Source organism: Myotis brandtii, unplaced genomic scaffold, assembly GCF_000412655.1.
Source record: "Myotis brandtii unplaced genomic scaffold, ASM41265v1 scaffold1381, whole genome shotgun sequence".
NCBI lineage: Eukaryota > Metazoa > Chordata > Mammalia > Chiroptera > Vespertilionidae > Myotis > Myotis brandtii.
The window spans coordinates 159,927-181,728 of record NW_005354921.1 but is presented as its reverse complement, the minus strand read 5'-3'; the positions used below and the strand labels follow the sequence as shown (position 1 = coordinate 181,728).

The 21,802-nt window shown below is 35.9% G+C and overlaps 1 protein-coding gene across 4 annotated transcripts in view; it reads right to left on the bottom strand.

Moving 5' to 3' along the window:
• Window positions 1–21,802, bottom strand: part of CHIC1 (cysteine-rich hydrophobic domain 1) — a 158,310-nt gene that overhangs the window by 45,825 nt on the left and 90,683 nt on the right. The window contains exons 4-6 of one of the 4 annotated variants that reach the window (XM_005860684.2): window positions 14,705–14,761; window positions 14,382–14,441; window positions 10,685–12,106 (exon numbers count right to left, since the gene is read on the bottom strand). The exons of 1 other annotated variant lie outside the window; for it this stretch is intronic. In XM_005860684.2, the coding sequence (XP_005860746.1) occupies window positions 12,056–12,106; window positions 14,382–14,441; window positions 14,705–14,761 (168 nt within the window). In that variant the 3' untranslated portion in view covers window positions 10,685–12,055. Of the gene's footprint in view, window positions 1–10,684; window positions 12,107–14,381; window positions 14,442–14,704; window positions 14,762–21,802 lie in introns of those variants that run through there. 2 more of the 4 variants (XM_005860683.2, XM_014535134.1) reach the window with 2 other exon arrangements.

Sequence of the window (21,802 nt, the reverse complement as noted above, 5' to 3'; positions counted from 1 at the left end):
TTTAATCTCCAAAATTTATAGGGAACTCATATAACTTTTAAAAAGGAAGATAAACAATCCAATAAAAAAAATGGGCAAAGGACCTAAATAGACACTTTTTGAAAGTGGACACACAGAAAGCCAAGAGACATATGAAAACATGCACAAAGTCACTAATTATTCGAGAGGTGCAAATCAAAATGACAATGAGGTACCATCTCACACTTGTCAGAATGGCTATCATCAACAAATTAACAAAGACACATACTGTCGAGGATGTGGAGAAAAAGGAACCCTTGTGCACTGCTGGTGGGAATGTAGACTGGTGCAGCCACTATGGAAAACAGTATGGCGTTTCCTCAAAAAATTAAAAATGGAACTCCTATTTGACCCAGTCATCCCACTTCTAAGAATATATTCTAAGAAACCTGAAACACTCATCAGAAAGAATATATGCACCCCTATGTTCATAGCAGCTCAATTTACAATAGCTAAGACTTGGAAACAGCTCATGTGCCCATCAGCAGATGAGTGAATAAAAAAACTGTGATCTACACAATGGTATATTTACGCTGCTATAAAAAAGAAAGAACTCTTACCATTTGCAACTGCATGGATGGACCTGGAGAGCATTATGCTAAGCAAAATAAGCCAATTGGAGAAAGATAAATATCACATGATCTCACGCATTTGTTGAATATAATGAACAACATAAACGGATGAACTAAAATAGATACAGGGACATAGAAGCTTCGAACAGATGGAGCCTCTGAGGGAAGGCAGGGCAGGGTAGAAGTGGGGGGAGTAAGAGATCAATCAAAGGACTTGTATGCATGCATATAAGCATAACCAAAGGACAAAGACAGCAGGGGGGTGGGGACACGTGCTGGGAGTGTGTGTGTGGGGGAGTTTTGAGGTCAATGGTGGAAAAGGGAGACATATTTTATACTTTCAACAATAAAGAATTTAAATAAAAAATATTTGACAAAGGAGGCAAGAGCATATAATGGAGCATGACAGACAGTCTTTTCAATAAATGGTGTTGGAAAATTGGACAGATACATGCAAAAGAATGAAACTAGACCACCAACTTACACTATACACAAGAATAAACTCAAAATGGATAAAAGACTTAAATTTAAGATGTGAAACCATAAAAATCTTAGAAGAAACCATAGGCAGCATAATCTCAGACATCTCTTGTAGCAATATGTTTACGGATACAGCTCCTAGGACAAAGGAAACTTAGGAGAAAATAAATGGGACTACATCAAAATAAAAAGCTTCTGCACAGCAAAACAAAAAGGGGGGCCACTGTATGGGAGAACATATTTGGCAATGATACATCTGATAAAGGGTTTATATCCAAACCATATAAGGAACCCATACAACTTAACAGAAGGGAAACAATCCAATTAAAAAATTGGCAATAGACCCAAAGGTTCTCTTACCCTTTGAGACAGCATGGGGGAACCTGGAGAGTGTCATGCTAAGTGAAATAAGTCAGTCAGAGAAAGACAAGTATCACATGATCTCACTCATATGTCGAATCTAACAAAATAAATGGATGAATGGAGTAGATCCAGAGACATGGAAGTATGGAACAGAGTTGGAAATCTTGGAGGGAAGGTGGGGGAAGGTGGGTGGATAGCAGGTAATCAACCAAAACCTTGTATGCATATATTCATAACCCATGGACGCAGACAATAAGGTGGTGAGGGCATGGGGCGGGGGGCCGGTGGTCGGCTGAAGGGGGTTAATGTGCTGGAAAAAAGGGACACGTAATACTTTCAACAATAAAGGTTTATTAAAAAAACAACAGCTTTGACTCTGCAAAATAATCCAGCAACCAAAGAAAAGGCAACTGATGAAATGAGAGAAGTTATTTGCAAACAACAGCTCCGACAAGGGGTAAATATTGAGATATATAAAGAACTCATACAACTCAACACTAAACAAACAATCCAATTAAAAAATGGGCAGAGGACCTGCATAGACACTTCTCCCAAGAAGACTTACAAATAGTCCTGTCAGTGTGGCTCCATTGGTTGGAACATTGTCCCATACACCAAAAGGTCATGGGTTCAATTCCCAGTCAGGGCACTTACTTAGGTTGTGGGTTTGATCCCCAGTTGGGGTGTACTATGGGAGGCAACTAATCAATGCTTCTCTCTCACATTGACATTTTCCTCTCCCTCTCTAAAATCAATTAAAATATATCCTTGGGTGAGGAACAAAAAACAAAACAAAACACACACACAAACAAAAACAAACAAACAAAACAAAAAAGACATACAAATGGCCAACAGATATATGTAAAGATTCTCAACTTCACTAGCTAATAGGGAAATGCAAACCAAAACTACAATGAGATACCACTTCACACCTGTTAGAATGGCTATTATCAACAAGACAAGAAATAACAAGTTTTGGAGAGGTTGTGGAGAAAAAGGAACCCTCACTCACTGCTGGTGGGCACGTAAACTGGTACAGCCACTGTGAAAAACAGTATGGAGGTATCTCAAAAATTAAGCATCAAAGGGGGACATATGTAATACTTTCAACAATAAAGAATTTAAAAATAAAAATAAATTTAAAAAATAGAGTTATCATATGACCCAGCAACTCCTCTTCTGGGTATCTACCAGAAAAATTTGAAAACATTTATGTGCAAAGATATATGCACCCTTATGTTCACTGCAGCACTATTCATGGTAGCTAAGATTTGGAGACAACCAAAGTGTCCTTTGATAGAGGGTAGGATAAAGAAGATGTGGTACATAAATACTATGGAATACTATTCAGCCGTAAGAAAAGATTTGGAATACTGCCATTTGAGACAACATAACATAGATGAACGTTGAGAATATCATGCTAAGTGAAATAAATAAGATAGAAAAAGTTAAGAACCATATGATTTCATGTATAAGTAGGATATAAAACTGAAAGTAACAAATGAACAAACAAGAAAAAGAAAGTTCTAGACACAGAGAGCAGTATAATGGTAACCAGAAGGAAGAGGTGTTGGGGGGATAGTAAAGGGTAAAAGAAGTCAAGTATATGGTGACAGAAGAATTGATTTTGAGTGGTGAACACACAATGCAGTATACAGATGATGTATTATAGAAATGTAAACTTAAATCCTATATAATCTTAGTAACCAATGTCATCCCAATAAATTTTATAAAAAGAAAAATATGCTCATGTAGACATTATTCATAATAGAAAAACATTGAAAACAAACTACATACCAAACAGTGGGATATGACTAAGTTTTGTCATAAACATTGTACTACTATATAAAATTTCAAAGATTACATATCAATATGGGAAAATATGCAAATACACACAGCATACAATATAATTAAAAACTTTTAAAAAAAGGCACTATACACATACATCAAATGTTATGCAATTTAAAATTAAAATGGTAAAGATGGTGAAATTATGAGATTTTTAGTTTTTTGTCATACTTCTATTTCTTCATAGTTTTTAAAAATATATTTTTATTGATTTCAGAGAGGAAGGGAGAGGGAGAGATAGAAACATCAATGATGAGAGAGAATCATTGATCGGCTTCTCCTGCACGCCCCCTACTGGGGATGGAGCCTGAAATTCAGGCATGTGCCCTGACCAGGAATCCTGACCTCCTGGTTCATAGGTCAACGCCCAACCACATAAGCCACACCAGCCTAGAAATCTTCACTAGGTGATTTTTTTTTTAAATCTTCACTTGAGGATATTTTTCCATTGATTTTAGAGAGTGGGAAAGACAGAGAGAAATATCAATGTGGGAGAAGCACATCAATTGATTGCCTCCTGTATGAGTCCCAACTCGGGCCTGGACAAGGGAGGAGCCTACAAACGAGGTATGTGCCCTTGACCAGAATTGAACCCAAGGCCCTTCAGTCTGCAAGCCGATGCTCTAGCCACTGAGCCAAACTGGCTAGGGCAGTAGGTGGAGATTTTGATTCCACTATTCTATTTGGAAGCTTGGCCAGTTTCATAAACATCATCCATTCATCATCATATACAGACCTTCAAAGGAATAACAATTTGAAATACACCTATGTTATAGAATCATCTCATGGAAACTCACAATGTCAGAATCAAATGTGGCTTTAATCATCATCTAGATCAGGGGCTGTGATATCAATTGCCCTCAATCACTAGATACCATCAATGAATAAAACAGGTCATTTATAAGAAAACACTTCCCTTCCACACACACACAAAATCCTGTCTCCATTCTCCAAACCCACCAAATTTTTAAAAAGGGTATATGCAGGTGTTATGGTCTGTACTTTTTCTCAATTTTGAAAGAGATCAGGGTTCAAGAAATATTTTGCTTTTGAAAAAAACTATACAAGAAAAACAATACAACCTGAGTTTCAGGGAGACAAGAGGGAATATTAACAACCATGGAAAAACAGAAAATAAATGCTTCATATAAAAGGGACAGGCTACTACTCAGCTCTAGTTGACTATTCACATATGAAGTCTCTTACTTTTAAGTTCATGCAACTAATTTAAAATATGAGAAAAAAATGTGTCAAAAAGACATGTCTGAGGATTGGCTATAGCTTAGCTTGCAATCTTGATCTAATCCAACTTCCTACCTTGGGTATAATGGATAAAATCACACTCACTGAGTGTCCTGATATTTCCTAGAGGTCACTCAGTTGACAGAACAGGAATTACAACTCAGATTTATGGTTAACTACAATGGGAGAATTCTGGTTTTCCTCAGAGAATTTTATACATTTAGGTAAGTGAAGTATCTCATTAAGTGTTAAATAATATTTAATGGCAGATTTAAAGGCATGTGGCTTTGGCCCTCAATAGTATAAAATACCATAAAATGTATTTTCCATACAACACATGCTACTCCACATCCAAGAAGTTATCAATGAAAAGTATAATTTTTTTGCTCCACCCATATACTATAGTTTAAAAAAAAAGAATTTTGAAACAAAACATTATGAAACTTCTCTGTAGGTTAGTGTATCATCTCTGCTTTAATATTTTGAATTTAAAGTCTTTTTGACATATTCAGTACAATTACCAAAGATACTGGGGAATATTAAATAGGTTTTTTTTGTTAGTTATATTTTGCTGTTTTGTTGAACTTGCAAGTTTCTCATAAGTTTTAAGTAATCTAGTATTATTACTTGTTAATCAGCTTGAGTAGGATGTAGTAGTGCGCAAAGCGGCAGGTGGCCAAAAGGGAGCCTAAGTCCAGGCTGGGATTCATCCCAGCCCCGCTGTGCCTGCATGTGCCTGCCGCCTGCCATGGCCACTGCTGGGTAGTGCTGCTGGGGAGGCAGGAGAGGCTCATTCCCCTCCAGCTGCATTCCAGCTGTGAGCCTGGCGTCTGGCACCCGATCCGTCACTGAGCAGTGCTCCCGCTGTGGGAATGCACTGACCACCAGGGGGCAGCTCCTGCATTGAGTGCCTGCCCCCTAGTGGTCAGTGCAAGTCATAGCTACTGGTCAAACGGTCGACCGGTCACTTAGGGTTTTATATATATAGATTCCTACTTAGCCAAATGTCAAGAATTAGGCACAACAAAGGCTCCCCAAAACAATATATAGCATGAATTACTTACAGGGTCAGACATAACACTAGCAAATGTGTAAAAGGGCAATATGCAAAATAAATTTTTTAAAAGGAAGAATTATAATGGTGAAAACAGGGAAGAGAAGGAAGAGAGGAAGATTCAGCAAAGAACACACAATTCAATTCATTAACATAGATTTGCACTTTATTGTAATTTTGCATCCTGAGATAATAAAATTTTATATCTGACAAGTGAACGATGACAGAAGCAGCAGCGAAAGTTTCTGAGAGGCAGGTATTCTTAATTTTGGCACAGCCATAAATAGGTTAAGTTCTTGCGGGGGTTTACTCCAGAACTCAAAGGAGAAAAATGAATTCATTCCACAGGCTATGTAACAATATAAGATGCATGGAAGTTCTTGGCTTGAATGGACATAGCCACTTCTATTCTTTTCTAGAAAACTTGTCCCAATAGGAATCCTCTGCCAAAAAATAGAAATCCTAGATTTTTCAAACAGATGTTTTGATCAATGCCTGCTTTGGCTACCAAGATTTCTTGTTTTTGCAGGTGAGACTCATATTTATATGTGGTTAGTCCAAGGATGGCAAACTAGCTCACAGATTATATAATTTCAAACATTTATACCTTGTTTCGAAGTCCATTAAAACAATTTTATACTATTTGCTTACTAGAAAAATAGAAAATTAATCCAAGATAAATGCAAAGAAAATAAGCAGGAATAAAAGGAACTTTGAGAAAGTATTGCCTTGACTCATCACATTGAGTTTATGAGCAGAACTACTTTGAATCTCAGAAGATGATTTTTACTCTGATGCTAGAACATGACATTATAACACTTTCCACATTTGCAATTCTATGTGTGTGTATGTATACTTCACATACACATCTAAATAAATTAGCTCAGTTATATAATTCTGAAACAAACAAACAAAACTGAAGGCAAGTTCTAACTCGAAGTTATATAGTCCAATCTTGCCAAAAACACAAACACACATAATCTAGCATTTCATTATTTAGGGATGGGGTAAGCAGCCTGTGGAGAGGGTCAAATAATCTTAGTTACTTTATAAAAGTGGATCCCAACATTTCACCATAAGAATCCCTTTATTATTCCTTCCCATGTTTTCAAGTATTTTGTTTACTAAATTGTATGTAATAGGCTTTCTGATTTTTTTTATTATTCTGCTGCCATCCACAGCTTTTGATCAGTGTGTCATAACTACTGTTACATAGAATTGAAAAAATATAAGCAAAATGCATGGAAATTCAATTTCTTAGTTGACTTGTGCATAAAAAATATTATGAGCAAATATATGATCTCTAGTATACTTTTTGAAATATTGAAAAGGGTTCAAAGATGCCTTTACTGCTATCTTCATCTGCCCCAAGTTGGGAACCACTGGTTTATATCTACCCGCTTTTCCTCCCTAAATCAAGTATTAGCATAACATAACGTAACATAACGTAACGTAACATAACATAACATAACATAACACAACTACCCATGTTAACACATAGGGGATTGGTAACAAAATTTACCACTGAAAATCAGATTAACTGTAACACTCATTATGCAGGGTTTAACTGAGAAAGAAAACATAACAGATTTAAAGCAATTTATTTAAAAATACAAAACTATGATGTCCAGTATATCTTCTAGTAAACTTCAAAAATCACATTAATATATGAAAAAATCTTCAATTCCCCTGTGAGGTAGGACAAGAATATTGTCCCCACTTACACAATGAGGACACAAGGTACAGAGGAATTAAGCAGCAGAGCTAAGAACTGAACCAACCAGAAGTGACTTGGGTTTGAATTTCATACCACTTTCCTTTCCATTTAATATTATCAATTTGTTCCAACTGATCTTTTTGAAGATGTGGAGCTTAATAAGTCACAAACAGATAACGGATAGAATATGAAACTTTTTACATTAATGTTAAAGTAGGTCCTCCCATATCTCCATTGTTGTTACAGCTATAATTTTTGTCTGGATACCAACTATGTAGTTAGATTCCACATAGGCAAACACCACAGACCTGTCCTCAGTTCCTAGGGAAATTACATTAATTCTTATTACCATATAGGGCTGAGGTCTAGCAAGCATAAGGTTCTTTAAGTCTGTGTGATATGAATACATACCAGCTAGGAGCCAGTTGGTGAATCAAACTTACTGCATGCAAGGCACTGTGGGAATACTCACAAAGTGTAGTAGATTTAAGAAAAATCATTCTGAGATTCTGTAGGGTAAAAATTTCTTAAGGATTCCTAAAATCAAAGAATATGATTAGGTGATTTCTAATTTTCTGTCTAGCTCTAGGCTCAACCCCATAATTTTACAGATAAAGAGATTGACATGTAATTTAAGTGACTTTTAAGGAGCCCATAAGATTAGATAATTTCCTCATATAGTATGAATCTGAAGTCCACAGAAAAGAAAACATATTCTCAGGTTGCCATCATCAACCTTATTTTTTAGACCACATATTACATAAAAAGGTAATGTTAATAAACCAATTTCTTTTCTGTGGAAAATTTTCCTATAGTTCACCATTTAAAGGAACCCAAACAGTTTGACAATTGTTGCAAAATGGATTTTTAAAGTAGAATTTTATAGGCATAGGAGGATCTAATTTCAATAAATTTGAGCATCTTATAATCAAATTAGCAAAAAATATTTCCACTATGTGAAACTGCTCCCATTAAACAGATATAATTTCTATATTTTTCTAGATAAAAATAAATTCTAATGAAATATTATTCAAGCAGTGAGGTTTCTTTTAAAAATATTTTATTTATTGATTGATTTTTAGAGGGATGGGGTAAGAGAGGGAGGGGGTAAGAGAGAGAGAAATATTGATCCCTTGTTCCACCCATCTATGCATTCATTGGTTGATTCTTGTTTGTGCCTTGATCAGGGATTGAACCCACAACCTCAGGTAGTAGTGAGTTATTGAGGTTTGATTTTGTAAGTGGTGGGTTATTTGTAAGCAAAATTAAAATGTTAATTTTTAAAGCTCTCATACATTTGAAAAAAAAAACCCTATTTTTTCAAAGACAGATATTGTGGAACTTCACTCCAATTATTACAAAACAAAAATAAATTTCATTAAAAATGGTAGAGTATTAATACAGTTCAACTGATCAGACAGTATTTATAGGTCATAATAATATGAATAGTATGTCTATTCAATACTTAAGTGGGTTTTGGTGGGGCTTCAATCCAAGACCATTGTTGTTCCAGAACCATGTTAAATTACACTTGCACTAGCATTAGAATTAAACTAGTTTTGTGAGTGACTGATAGTCTTGTTCTGTAATATTTTGTCACTAATGGATCACATGATTAGGGGGAAAGAAAAAAAAACAGGCTTTAAACAGATTTAAACAAGTAGAAGAAATATAATGTGTTAGTGAAATATACTTAATTAAAAAGATAGTTTTAAATCTAATTTTTACCAATTCATCTATTCTGCCTCCTTTCACATAAGATGCTAATTTTGTTCAAAAAAGACAAGGCACTTTCCCATCTACTTCTAACAGTTGACTACAATGGTCTCTTTCCTAAATTAACATGAGGGTTAAAAGGGAACAAAGAATAGTGGAAAAGGGTTAAGGTTTATTTCATTTTATCTACAATTCGAGTGCTTAAAGGTGTAATGGGGATGGAGCTGCATAAAGGTAAGTTAGAGAGGAACCAGTTTTAACTTGTAACCTTAAAGCTTTGTGAGATTTATATACTTTGGCAAATACATGTTATTTTCTCTGGAAATGACCACAGCAAGTTTAATAAAGGATTATTATGTAGCAAAAAAATTAAAAATTACTTTCTTCAATTAAAAAACAACTTTCACAAAAATATTTTACTAACTTGATGAAAATATCTGAGTACATTCTATCCTGAGGATAAAAGAAAAAAAGACCAGGGGGAGGAATTAATGACCACTGGTGTGCTCTGTCATTTCAGCATTCACTGTTGCCAATTTCATTGAAAACAATCTCTCCCCCAAAGCATTCTAAAACCCCAAATGAAAATTAGCCCCAGCCAAATGCAAATAGCTTGAAAAAGCAGTCATATAAGAAAGTAAAAAAGAATACTGGTTATTTTCTGAATAGTTTCAAGAAAATAAAATGAGTCAACCAGCATAATGATCAATAAAGTAATACATTTAAAAGCAATTAGAGTAGGTTTTAAAATTAAGTTTATACAAATGGTTTTTATAACAAATACTATTGTAACTTGAATTATACTCTGTGACCTTCAGATGCACTCTATTCCTGTCTCAATATTTATATCATGGAAACGATTCACTACTTTCTGCTGTTCTTTGAGTAAAACCAAGTGTGATTTATACATGGTAGAAAAAGTTACAATGACCATCACATGGCTAAATGCTAAATTTATATAAAAAATGAGATTTTATGGATTGACATTTACAAGTAATTATTCTATCAGTGATAATTAGGAATTTTGTATTATTTTTCAAATCAATTTTGGTATTAAACTGTCACAGTTTGAAGCATAAACCTGATGATATTAGCCGGAACATAAACCACAGATAAAATGTTTCCCTGACCTTACCTATAAAAAAAGACATTTGGTATGCATCTTCAGAGGTTTCCACCTTGTCTATAAAAATACACCTTCAGTTGTGCAGCATAGAAACATGGTATTTGCAGACACACACAACATATGAAAAGTTAGATTCTGGGTGGCTGGGTGGCATGGTAATGGGGCTCTACTGAGGGAGGTGAAAAAGTGTTTGCACAAAAATTATAGTCACATATCAAATAGGGTTTCTTTTTCCCCCTCTTCTATTACTGGTATAAGACTGTGGATGTCAAAGTACGCATAAATTTTACAAGTGGCTTTAAAATGTTTGACCTTGTATGAAGAAATGATTGTTCTCTTTACTGGGATAAATGCTTGCCTAAAAAACTTTACTAAAAGCAATAAAAGGTAATAAATAAAATATTATTCAGTCCCAGATATTTTTATTTTTAGCACTAAGAATTACAAATCGATGAGAGAGGAACATCGATCAGCTGCCTCCTGCACACCTCCTACTGGGGATGTGCCCACAACCAAGGTACATGCCCTTGACCGGAATCGAACCTGGGACCCTTCGGTCCGCAGACCGACGCTCTATCCACTGAGCCAAACCAGTGAGGGCTCACTTATCTTAATTGTGAGGCGAAATATGCACATACCAATGAAAAGGCTATATATGGGGTGAATTTTTAAAGTAAAATATTTTGGTTTAAATACTTGTCTTTCCTTATTTATAATATCCAAATGTTGAAAAAAAGATCCTCAAAAATAAGATTAAGAATATTTTATCAGTTATGATTCAGCCACTACATATACTTTAGGTACAGCTTTTCAATTAGCTCTCTCTTTCCCAAAGTAGAATATCAGAACTCCAAAAGGGGGTTAGCAGTGGCATTCATGGGGATCTACACACCATCTAAGCCATTTGAAATCTTGAAATACTCCTTTATAAGTCATAATTGTGTGTATTTTCAAACAAGGGAAATGAAACATTAAGGTAAATAAATGAGAATACTGAGGTTGTGAAATGTGTCAGATGTCAAATGAATTCTTTTGGGGATGGAAATGGAGGACAAAACTGGAACTACTAAATTAAATGGAAAAAATCAGGTTCTTCGTTTCAGGTGCAAGGCAGAATATCTCAAATTATTTCAATTTTAATCAACTCATTACAAAGGGCAACCCTGTTCTACAGCTGAAATTTTTAACATACTTATTGTGGCTTTGCCATACAATAGCATGTTAACAGTATGTACATTCCAAAGGATGCTTACAAACTTCAATCATATTAAAATCTATGCAGAATTGTTGGCAATACAGTAAGAGCAATATTAAATTCTGTAAACCATGGCATACCACATTGTACATTATGCAAAGAGACAATATTTACAAGTCGTTAGGAGTTTAAATATTTTATCCACTAACATAAATGATAATTTAGCTAAGTGCAGGACAAAACGAGTGCCATTAATTGCATGTCCTTTATAAGCAGGAAAGAGTAAAACCATTGCTAAAAGCTACCAATAGCTTATTTATGTATGTTTAATATGGGATTACAGAGCATTAAAGTAGCCTAGAAAAATGATGCCTATTTAGAAACAGCAAGTAGGAAAATTATAAGGCAGCATGCTTAGAACAGTTTTTGGTTTTTTTTTAAAACGCCAGCACTAATGTTTAATCTTTAATGGCAACTACATATACACATATATGTGTGTATTTATTTAAAAATGGAGAGTGCAAAACACAAGCCTCATTTAACAACAAAAAAAAAGATGTGCAAATTTTCTTCTTAAACCAACACAAAAGAGTGAGGAAAATATTCTACCATTATAAAGAATAAATTGAACACAGCAAAGGAGACCATCTTCATTCCAAAATCATCTACAAGGCACTAAGGGTAGGAAATGACAGGTAACACAGAAGTGACTGAATAAAATTCCTCAGTCAGGTCGGAATATGGGATATTTTGGTAAGAATTCTATTAGTATTACCTGTAAAATAAAAACAAACAAGAATATTTGACATAATAATTTTCATTTACTATATCTTACATATATCCCAGAAACCTTATACTCATTTTTCACAGGACTATATTTTATAAGTGGAATATATAAAACAGTTATAAAAAGAATTTACCACACATTTTTGTTAGATTGAAAATTAAATCAAATTGGCAAATATAATTACTTACTGTAGTTAACAGTTTTTATTACCTGATTTAAAATAACTATTTGTTTAGGTGAAGAAAAGTAAACCCTATTACATTATTATGTCCTTCCACATCTTCCCCCTCCCTTTTTTTTTTTTTAGCAAAGTGGAAGAAATTAAAATTGTGCTATAAGGATTAGAAAAATACCTTTATCTATATTACATCTATATATTTTTCTATTAAAGCTGCTATTTGCTTGAGTATTACTATCTTTTACAAGTTGTTTGTAAAAAATAATAAAGTGTCTAAATGGATTAAAACATTTTAATTAAAGGTTTGAAAATATAATAATGAAAAGATATTTACGAAGATATTTGTAAAGTTACATAAATTTAATATGTAAATTTATAATAGTAGATTTTAGATTTGTGGTCATTAGTACATTTTCCTCAAAAAACTATTCAAAGTGGAGAAAGATACCATAACAATCCTTATTTAGGCAATGGAAATGGAATGTTTATTATTAAATACTAGAGGCCTAGTGCATGAAATTCGTGCACTGAGCAGGCGGAACCCTCAGCCCAGCCTGCACCCTCTCCAATCTGGGACCCCTCAGACATCCCTCTCACAATCCAGGACTGCTGCCTCCCAACTGCTCGCCTGCCTGCCTGCCTGATTGCCCCTAACCGCTTCTGCCTGCCAGCCTGATCACCCCATAACCACTCCTCTGTCAGCCTGACTGATGCCTAACTGTTCCCCCGCTGGCCCGATTGCCCCTAACTGCCCTCCCCTGCTTGCCTGGTCACCCCCAACTGCCTTCCCCTGCAGGCATGGTCCCCCCCAACTACCCTCCCTCCCCTGCAGGCCTGGTCACCCCTAACTGCCCTCCCCTGCTGGCCTGGTCACCCCTAACTGCCTTCCCCTGCAGGCCTGATCACCCACAACTGCCCTCCCCTGCCGGCTGTCTTGTGACCACATGGGGCGGCCATCTTGTGTCCACATAGGGGCAGCCATCTTGTGCTAGGGCATGATGGTCAATTTGCATATTACCTATTTATTATATAGGATATACTGCATGTCAGCAACTTGAAACTTGGATAAATTTCATATTCTTTTCAATGTTAATGATGTTGAATTCATCACATTGGCTATATGTGAATTTATGTTTTATGATTAAGATTGCCTAGGTTTCAGTAAAAAATATAGAAACTACAGTTTCTTTACTAAAAAATGTCAGCTAAGAAAAAAAAAGGCAGGCAAATGAATCCAGAAATCAGTTCCTATATTAAGCAAGCTTCAACAAGATTACAGCTGTGCCCATCACCATATGCAATGGTTTGCACCTATGTTAAAAGATTAAAGTTGTGCAATATTTTCTTCTTTTAAAAAACAATCATTGCTTTTTTTTAAAAAAAAAAACTTTAACAATTTAAAAAACTATGCTTTTATTTATTTCAGAGAGAGGAAGGGAGAGTGAGAGAGGGATAGAAACATCAATATGAGAGAAAATCATTGATCAGCTGCCTTCTGCATGCCCCCTACGGGGGATGGAGCCCACAACCTGGGCATGTACCCTGACCAGGAATCAAACCATGACTTCCTGGTTTCATGGGTCTATGCTTATCCAATGAGCCACACTGGCAAGGCTTCTTTTTTAAAAAATAGTTTATTGATTTTTGGAGAAAGAAGAAGGGAGAAGAGAGGAACACTGATGTGAGAGCATAACATTGATTGGCTGCCTCTTGCTCACCCCCTACTGGGGATCGAGCCCGCAACCTGGTCATGTGCCCTGACTGGTAATTGGACCAGCAACCTTTTGGTGCATGGGACGATGCCCAACCAACTGAGCCACATCAGCCAGGTCAGTGTGCAATATTTTCATCTGAGCACACTAGCTGAGATTTTTCTAAGCTCTTAATAACTGCTAGCTTTCAAGATATCTTATGTTGGCTACAAATCTAAAGAAGGTGGAGAAAACCTCTATGTTCTAACTGATTAAAGTTCAGCCTGAGGAGAAAAAAGGTAGAAAGATGATTTGACAAATGGTAAATGTAGTAAAATGTAACAATTAGGATGGGATCAACAATAGTTTAATTAAAAAACAACTGCATACTTACATACTCCATCATATTGCTAGTTTCACATTTCCTTTTAGTCAACTTCCAGTGTAAAGCAAGCTAAGAAAGTACAGTTTGTTAAGAATTTTGTTATCAATTTATACTAATTATTACCAATACATTTGAATAAATCACTGAAAACAATCCAAGAGTAAGTACAAGATAAAAAAAAATAGAATTTAAAAATACCTGTTAAAGAATATACATTGAAAATTGAGTATTAATTCTCTAATCCATTCTTTTGTGGCCTGAAAAAGTCTCATTTTTTTCAATTTAATAATACAAATATATAAATAGGGTACTTATTTGCTTAAATTTCTTACCTTGTGATATAATCTGTTATTTTCCCATTCTAATAACTTCTGAATTGATCTTCTGGTCTAAGAGTAAGAATCAAGACTTTGTTACAAGATGACTTAAGGAACTTTATAAACTATGTGTATCTATATTTTTCTGCTTATTTGTAAGATCCCATTATTTTCTCCTCTTGTTTTTCTATTAGAAATTAGAAAAAAAAAAACCCACAATATAATTGACAGAAACTGCCAAAAGAGGAGCAATATTTCAGGTGGTTATTATAATAAGATCCCATTCCCTCCCTCCTTCATATATACATACGCATACACACTTGCATATGTGAGATTTTAATATGTGCATTTCAAAAGGAAATGTGTACAAATTACCCTGTGTTGTGAGTCCGTTCACTGAATTATTGTGAAACATTACTAATATTTCTAGAAGTCTATTTATGAATGTAATCTACATTTTCATATATTTTTCCACAAGGTTACTTTTTCAATATACATGCAATATGCCAAGCTAATATGATTTCTCTCAGAAAATTTTCCTATCAGAACTCCTAGCACAATGCTTGGCATTCAGTAGTCAGTCCAGGTCTACAGGTTCAGTAAAGCAAGACAACATATATCAGAATTTCCACTGAAAAAAACATCTTAAAAACAGCCAGTGAGAAAACTTGTATTTAGAGGGGAAAATATAGAGAAACAGCACGGTAGTAAACAGAAGAACAGACGTTGAGTTTCTCCATTTGGAGTGCATATATTTTGTAGGGAGTAAGAAAAGTTTTCAAAACCTTTGAAAACATTAAAATAAAATATTACTAGGCATTTGAATTCTTATTTAAAGAGTTTTATAATGTTTCTGATAAACAAGCTAATAAGCATTGTTACATTTTAAAACTACATATAATTTACATATAAGACTATATTTGAAATGATATCCAAAGCACTAGCACAAGAAACTATTCTACCTGTTCACCTACGTAAGTTAACAACCAATAGCAATTGTATTCAGCACATTTACAGTGGGCCAGATCAGCAACACTACCAGCTAGAGTTAGCCGTGGGGACCTTGCACTTGAAAGAATCTCTCTAAACAAATTCTGATAGTTAAAGAAAGAGATTGAATTAGTAATTATAAATCTTTCCACAAAGAAAAACCCAGACCCCCTGAAAAGTGAGGGAGTCTCAGCCCAAAACAGGGCTCCTAAACCCAGAACACCAATGCTGGCAAGAAGAGCCCACATAACAAATGGCTGTGAAAATCAGTGGGGATTCCTTCCATTCAGGTGAGACAGAAGGCTGGTGAAAATCCAGGTGTCATCTTAAAAAGACAGCACACAAACACTTGCTTGAAGGGATCCACCCTGGGCTCCTGCAGAGGGATGGCAGCTCAGCAGGGTCCCAGAGTCATACAGAGATACTAAGTTGTATGATTTTAGCATGAGGGCCAGAGGGACAGCTGCCAATGTCCCTGAATTGAATCCTCCTCCTGTGCAACCCACGGGCATCTTTTCCTGGGTTGAGGACTCTCCCCACTGGGTATTAGCCTGGTGAGCTACACTAGCTCTACCCTGGTGCCTCCCTAAGGCCCCACCCTACCCAATTCCCACACAACCTGAGGCACTGTCAGCAGCAACCACTCTGGGCCCACATTATAGTATTTCTTAAAAAATGCTCGAGGAATTCCACTGATTCTTGAGGGGGTGAGATATACAGGAAGAAACGTTGTATGGCTTCATGTCTAGAGCCATCTTCCTCCACTGTGAACAGGCATTAACTTTCTTGTGTTGAACCCTCCCTCCACACAGCCAAATCTTAATCTGCATTAGCCTGGTGAACTTTCCTAGCTCCATCCTGAAGGCTCCTTGAAACTGCCCAACTACAAAGTTCCACAGGCCCCAGGTGGGTGACAGCTGGCCTTTGTGTACTCTGAGACTTTTGCTGACTGTTTTAACCTGGCAAACACCACTTGCCCCACCCTGGTGACTCACTAAGTACCACCTGATGCTATTTCAGTGGCTGAGATGTATGGGAAGCTGGCAGGCAGTAGGGGGTCTTGGGGTGCCTTGGGCCATTTGCTGCAGGCCTGGTACAGGAAGCAGCAGGCCTAGGTTCACAGTTTGGCCCTTCTAACTTCACATGCACCCAGGCTAAGAACAGGCAGCTAACAAATGCAGTTGGCTTTATATTTCATAATAGGTAGCCCCAGCTGGTCACAGGAAGCATCTGATATTGACCTGCACTGGAGTCCCTTCACAGAGGGCAACAGAGCTAACAGAGCACAACAGAACTAACAGAGCACCATCTGACAAACTCTGTAAGTGCCACTCCTAAAGGGAGCTCTCAGTCAGCACCAGGAACGTGCTGGGGCAAATTATGCAATGTGCGATCAGACCTTGCTCAGCTGCTCATACTCTGTGGTCATGGCAAATTTGCACAGCCAGCCAGCTTTAGAGTCAATAGCAGCCATGGACATGCCAACAGCAATCAAGGCTCATATAAATTATACAAGAAACAGTCCTGGCTCAGGTGGTCAGGGAGATGGCCCCACAAGACACTTACTACATTAGGCCACTCAACCAAGACCGAGAAATATAGCAGATCTACCTAATACATAGAAACAAACAAAGAGAAGCAACCAAAATGGGAAAACAAAGAAACATGCCTCAAATGAAAGAGCTGAAGAAATCTCCAAAAAAAAAAGAGCTAAATGAAATTGAGGCAAGAAATCTACCAGATACAGAGTTCAAAAGAATGGTTAAAAGGATGCTCAAGGAATTGAGCGAGAACTTCACCAAGGAGATAGCAAGGATAAAAAAGGATATAGAAAACATAAAAAGGAACCAGTCAGAAATGAAGAATAAAATAACTGAAACGAAGAACATACTAGAAGGAATAAATAGATTAGGTGAAGCAGAGAACTAAAGTAGCTACTTGGAAGACCAGGTAGCAGAAAATGCCCATCAGAGCAGCAAAAAGAAAACAAAATTTAAAAAATGAGGATATTTTAAGGGACATCTGAAACAACATCAAGGGTGGCAACATTTATATCATAAAAGTACCAGAAGGAAAAGAGAGCAAGGGATTGAGAACCTATTTGAAGAAATAATGACTGAAAACTTCCATAACCTGCTAAAGAAAAAAGATACACAAGTTCAGAATTTGCTGAGTCCCAAACAAGATGAAACCAAAGAGGGCAACACAAAGAACATACTATATAATAAAAGGCTAATATGCAAATTGTCCCCTTGGGAGTTTGACCGCTTGCTATGATGTGCACTGACCACCAGGGGGCAGCACAGAATGAAGGAAGGCCCTGGCTGGCAGTTGGCAGCCAGGGGACGGAAGGCCCCAATCGGACCTGATTGCCAGCCAGGCCTAGGGACCCTATCCATGCACGAATTTTGTGCACTGGGCCTCTAGTCATAAATAAAATGGCAATAGTTAAAGACAAAGAGAGAATCTTAGAAGCATCAAGAGAGCCTGGGCCAGTGTTGCTCAGTGATTGAGCATTGACCCATGAACCAGGAGGTCATGGTTTGATTCCCTGTCAGGGCACAGACCCAGGTTGCAGGCTTGATCCCCAGTAGGGGTTGAGCAGGAAGAAGTCGGTCAATGATTCTCTCTCATCATTGATGTTTCTATCCCTCTCTCCCTCTCCCTTCCTCTCTTTGAAATCAATAAAAACATACTGAAAAAAAAGCACCAAGAAAAAGAAAGTTATTTATCTCCAAGAGAGTTCCCATAAGACTGTCAGTTGATTTCTCAAAAGAAACATTTCAGGCCAGAAGGGATTGGCATGATATATTCAAAATGATGAAAACCAAGGACCTATAACCAAGACAATTCTAACCAAGTAAGCCTATCATTTAGAATTGAAGGAGAAATAAATGGTTTCTAAGACAAGAAAAAGCTAATGGAGTTCATGATCATCAAACCAATATTACATGAAATGTTAGTGGATCTTCTTTAAGAAGAAGAGAGGAACATAAGTTTAAAGAATAAAATGGTAATAATTATGTACCTATCAATAATGACTTTAAATGTACATAGATTAAATGTTCCAATGAAAATTATAAAGTGACAGAATGGCTAAGAAAACAAGAATCATATATATAATGTATACAAAAGACCCACCTGAGAACAAAGCATACACATAGACTGAAAGAAAAGAGATGGGAAAAAACATATCTTAAAAATGGAAATTAAAAAAAGTTGAGGTAGCAATACTTATATCCCACGGAATACACTTTAAAAATGCTATAATAAGAGAAAAAGGAGGACATTAGATAATGATAAAGAGTTCAATCCAACAAGATGATTTAACCCTTGTAAACATTTTTGCATCCTCTTAAATATATAAATCAAATCTTGATAGATATAAAGGGATAGATTGACAGCAGTACAGTCATAGTAGGGGATTTTAATACCACATTGACATCAATGGATAGAACTTTCAGACAAAATAGTAACAAGGAAACAGCAGCCTTAAATGTCACACTAAATCAGATGGATTTAATTAGGATCTTCAGAGTATTACACTTCAAAGCAAAAAAAATATGTTCTTCTCAAGTGTACATGGAATAATCTGAAAGATAGACCACATGTCAGGACACAAAATAAGTCTATACAAGTTCAAGAATATTGAAATAATATCAAGAATCTCCTCAGATCATAAGGGCAAAAAAAGTAGAAATCAACTACAATAAAAATCTCAAAAACATTCAAACACATGGAGGCTACATAGTATGTTATTAAACAATGAATGGGTTACCAATGATATCAAAGCAGAAAAACTTCCTGGAAACAATTGAAAATGAACACGCAACAACCAAAAATCTATAGGACACAGTGAAAGCAGTCCTGACAGGGAATTTCATAACTTTATAGGCCTAACTAAAGAAGCAAGAAAAATCTCAGATAAATGATTTAACCCTACATTAAAACAATTAGAAAGAGAACAACAACAAAAGCCCAGAAGAAGAAGGAAGGAAATAAAGATCAGAGCAGAAATAAATGACATAGAGAATTTAAAAAACAATACAAAAGATCAATGAAACTAAGAGCTGATTCTTTGAAAAGATAAACAAGATTGATGAATCTTTAGCCAGACTCATAAAAAAACCCCCAAAAAACAATGAGAGAGCCCTGACAAGCAATTCAATGGTTAGCACATCAACCAGCACACTGGAGGGTTGTGGGTTTGATTCCCAGTCAAGGTCACATACCTTGGTTGCAAGCTTGATCCCTGCCACAGGCAGATCAGTGTGCATGTGGGAGGCAACAAATTGATGTCTCTCTCTCAAATCGATGTTTCTCTCTCCTCTCTGTCTCTCCCCCTTCCACTCTTTGCTAAAAATCAATGGAAAAAATATCCTCACTCCTTGGGTGAGAATTAAAAAAAAAAAGAAACAAAGAGAGAGGACCCAAATAAATAAAATCAGAAATGAAAGAGGCAAAGTAACAACTGACATCACAGAAATACAAAGGATTGTAAGAAAATACTTTGAGCATCTATATGCCAACAAAATGGACAACCTGGGTGAAATGGACAAATTCCTAGAAACATACAATCTTCCAAAACTCAATTAGGAAGAATCAGATCTGACTAGGCCGATAACAACTAAAGAAATTGAAGCAGTTATCTACAAACTTCCAACAAATAAAAGTTTTGGATCACATGGCTTCACAGGTGAGTTTTACCAAACATTAAAAGAAGAACTAACACCTATCCTTCTTGATCTATTTAAAAAAATTTAAGAGGAAGGAAGACTTACAAGCTCTTTATGAGTCCAGAATTATCCTAATTCCAATATCAGATAAAGACGCTACAAAGAAAGAAAATTACAGGCCAATATCTCTGATGATCATACTAGTAGATGCTAAAATCCTCAACAAAATATTAGTAAAGCATCTCCAGCAATATATTAAAAAGATCATATACCATGATCAAGCAGGATATATTCCTGGGTGCTAGGTTGGTACAATATTCACAAATCAATAAATGTGATACACCACATAAACAAAATGTAAGATAAAAATCACGTGATCCTATCAATAGATTCAGAAAAAGCATTTGGTAAAATCCAGCAACAATTTATGATAAAATCTCTCAGCAGACTGGGAATACAAGGAACATACCTGAACATAATAAAGGCCATATATGACAAACCCTCAGCTAACATCATAATCAATCGGCAAAAACTAAAAGTGTTTCCCTTAAAAACAGGAACAAGACAGGGTTGCCTACTTTCACCACTCTTATTCAACATAGTACTGGCCACAGTGATAAGACAAGAAAGAGAAAAAGGCATCCAAATTGGAAAGGAGGAAGTAAAACTATCATTATTCACAGATGACATGATAGTGCACATAGAAAACCCTAAAGACTCCACCAATACACTGTGGTATCACCTCACACCTGCCCAAATGGCTACCATTAGTAAACAAATTTGGCAAAGTAGCAGGATATAAAATTAACATCAAGCATTTTTATACACCAATAATGAACTCTCAGAAAAAGAAACTAAAAAAGTCACATTTACCATTGCAATGAAAAAAATAATATATTTAAGAATATACTTAAGGAAGGAGGTAAAAGACCTGTACTTGGAAAACTATAGGGCATTGAAAAAAGAAATAGAAGACGACACAAACATGTTCGTGGATAGAAAGAATTAACATCATTAAAATGTCCATACTACCCAAATCAATCTACAGATTCAATGCAATCCCTATTAAAATAGCATACTTCATAGATTAAGACCAATATTCCAAAACTGTATATAGAACCAATAAAGACCCGAGCAGCTACTGCAATCTTGAGAAAGAAGTACAAAGTTGGAGGGATCATAACTCTGGATAGCAAACTACCAGGTGTACCAGTTAATAATGCGGATTTTTTTTTCAATAGATGGAGTTACACATATGTCGATATATATGCGATTTGATATGTATGTTATTTTGTTGTATTGACAGCAAGCTTCAAAACTTCATATGTCAAATTTGCTGAAGGTGTTAACATAGATATTTTTACGCTTAAAAATGTCGAATTTCATGCTAAAAAAAGAGCATTTGTGGGAAGTTTTAATTCATTACTTTATTTTGAAGAAAAGTGCT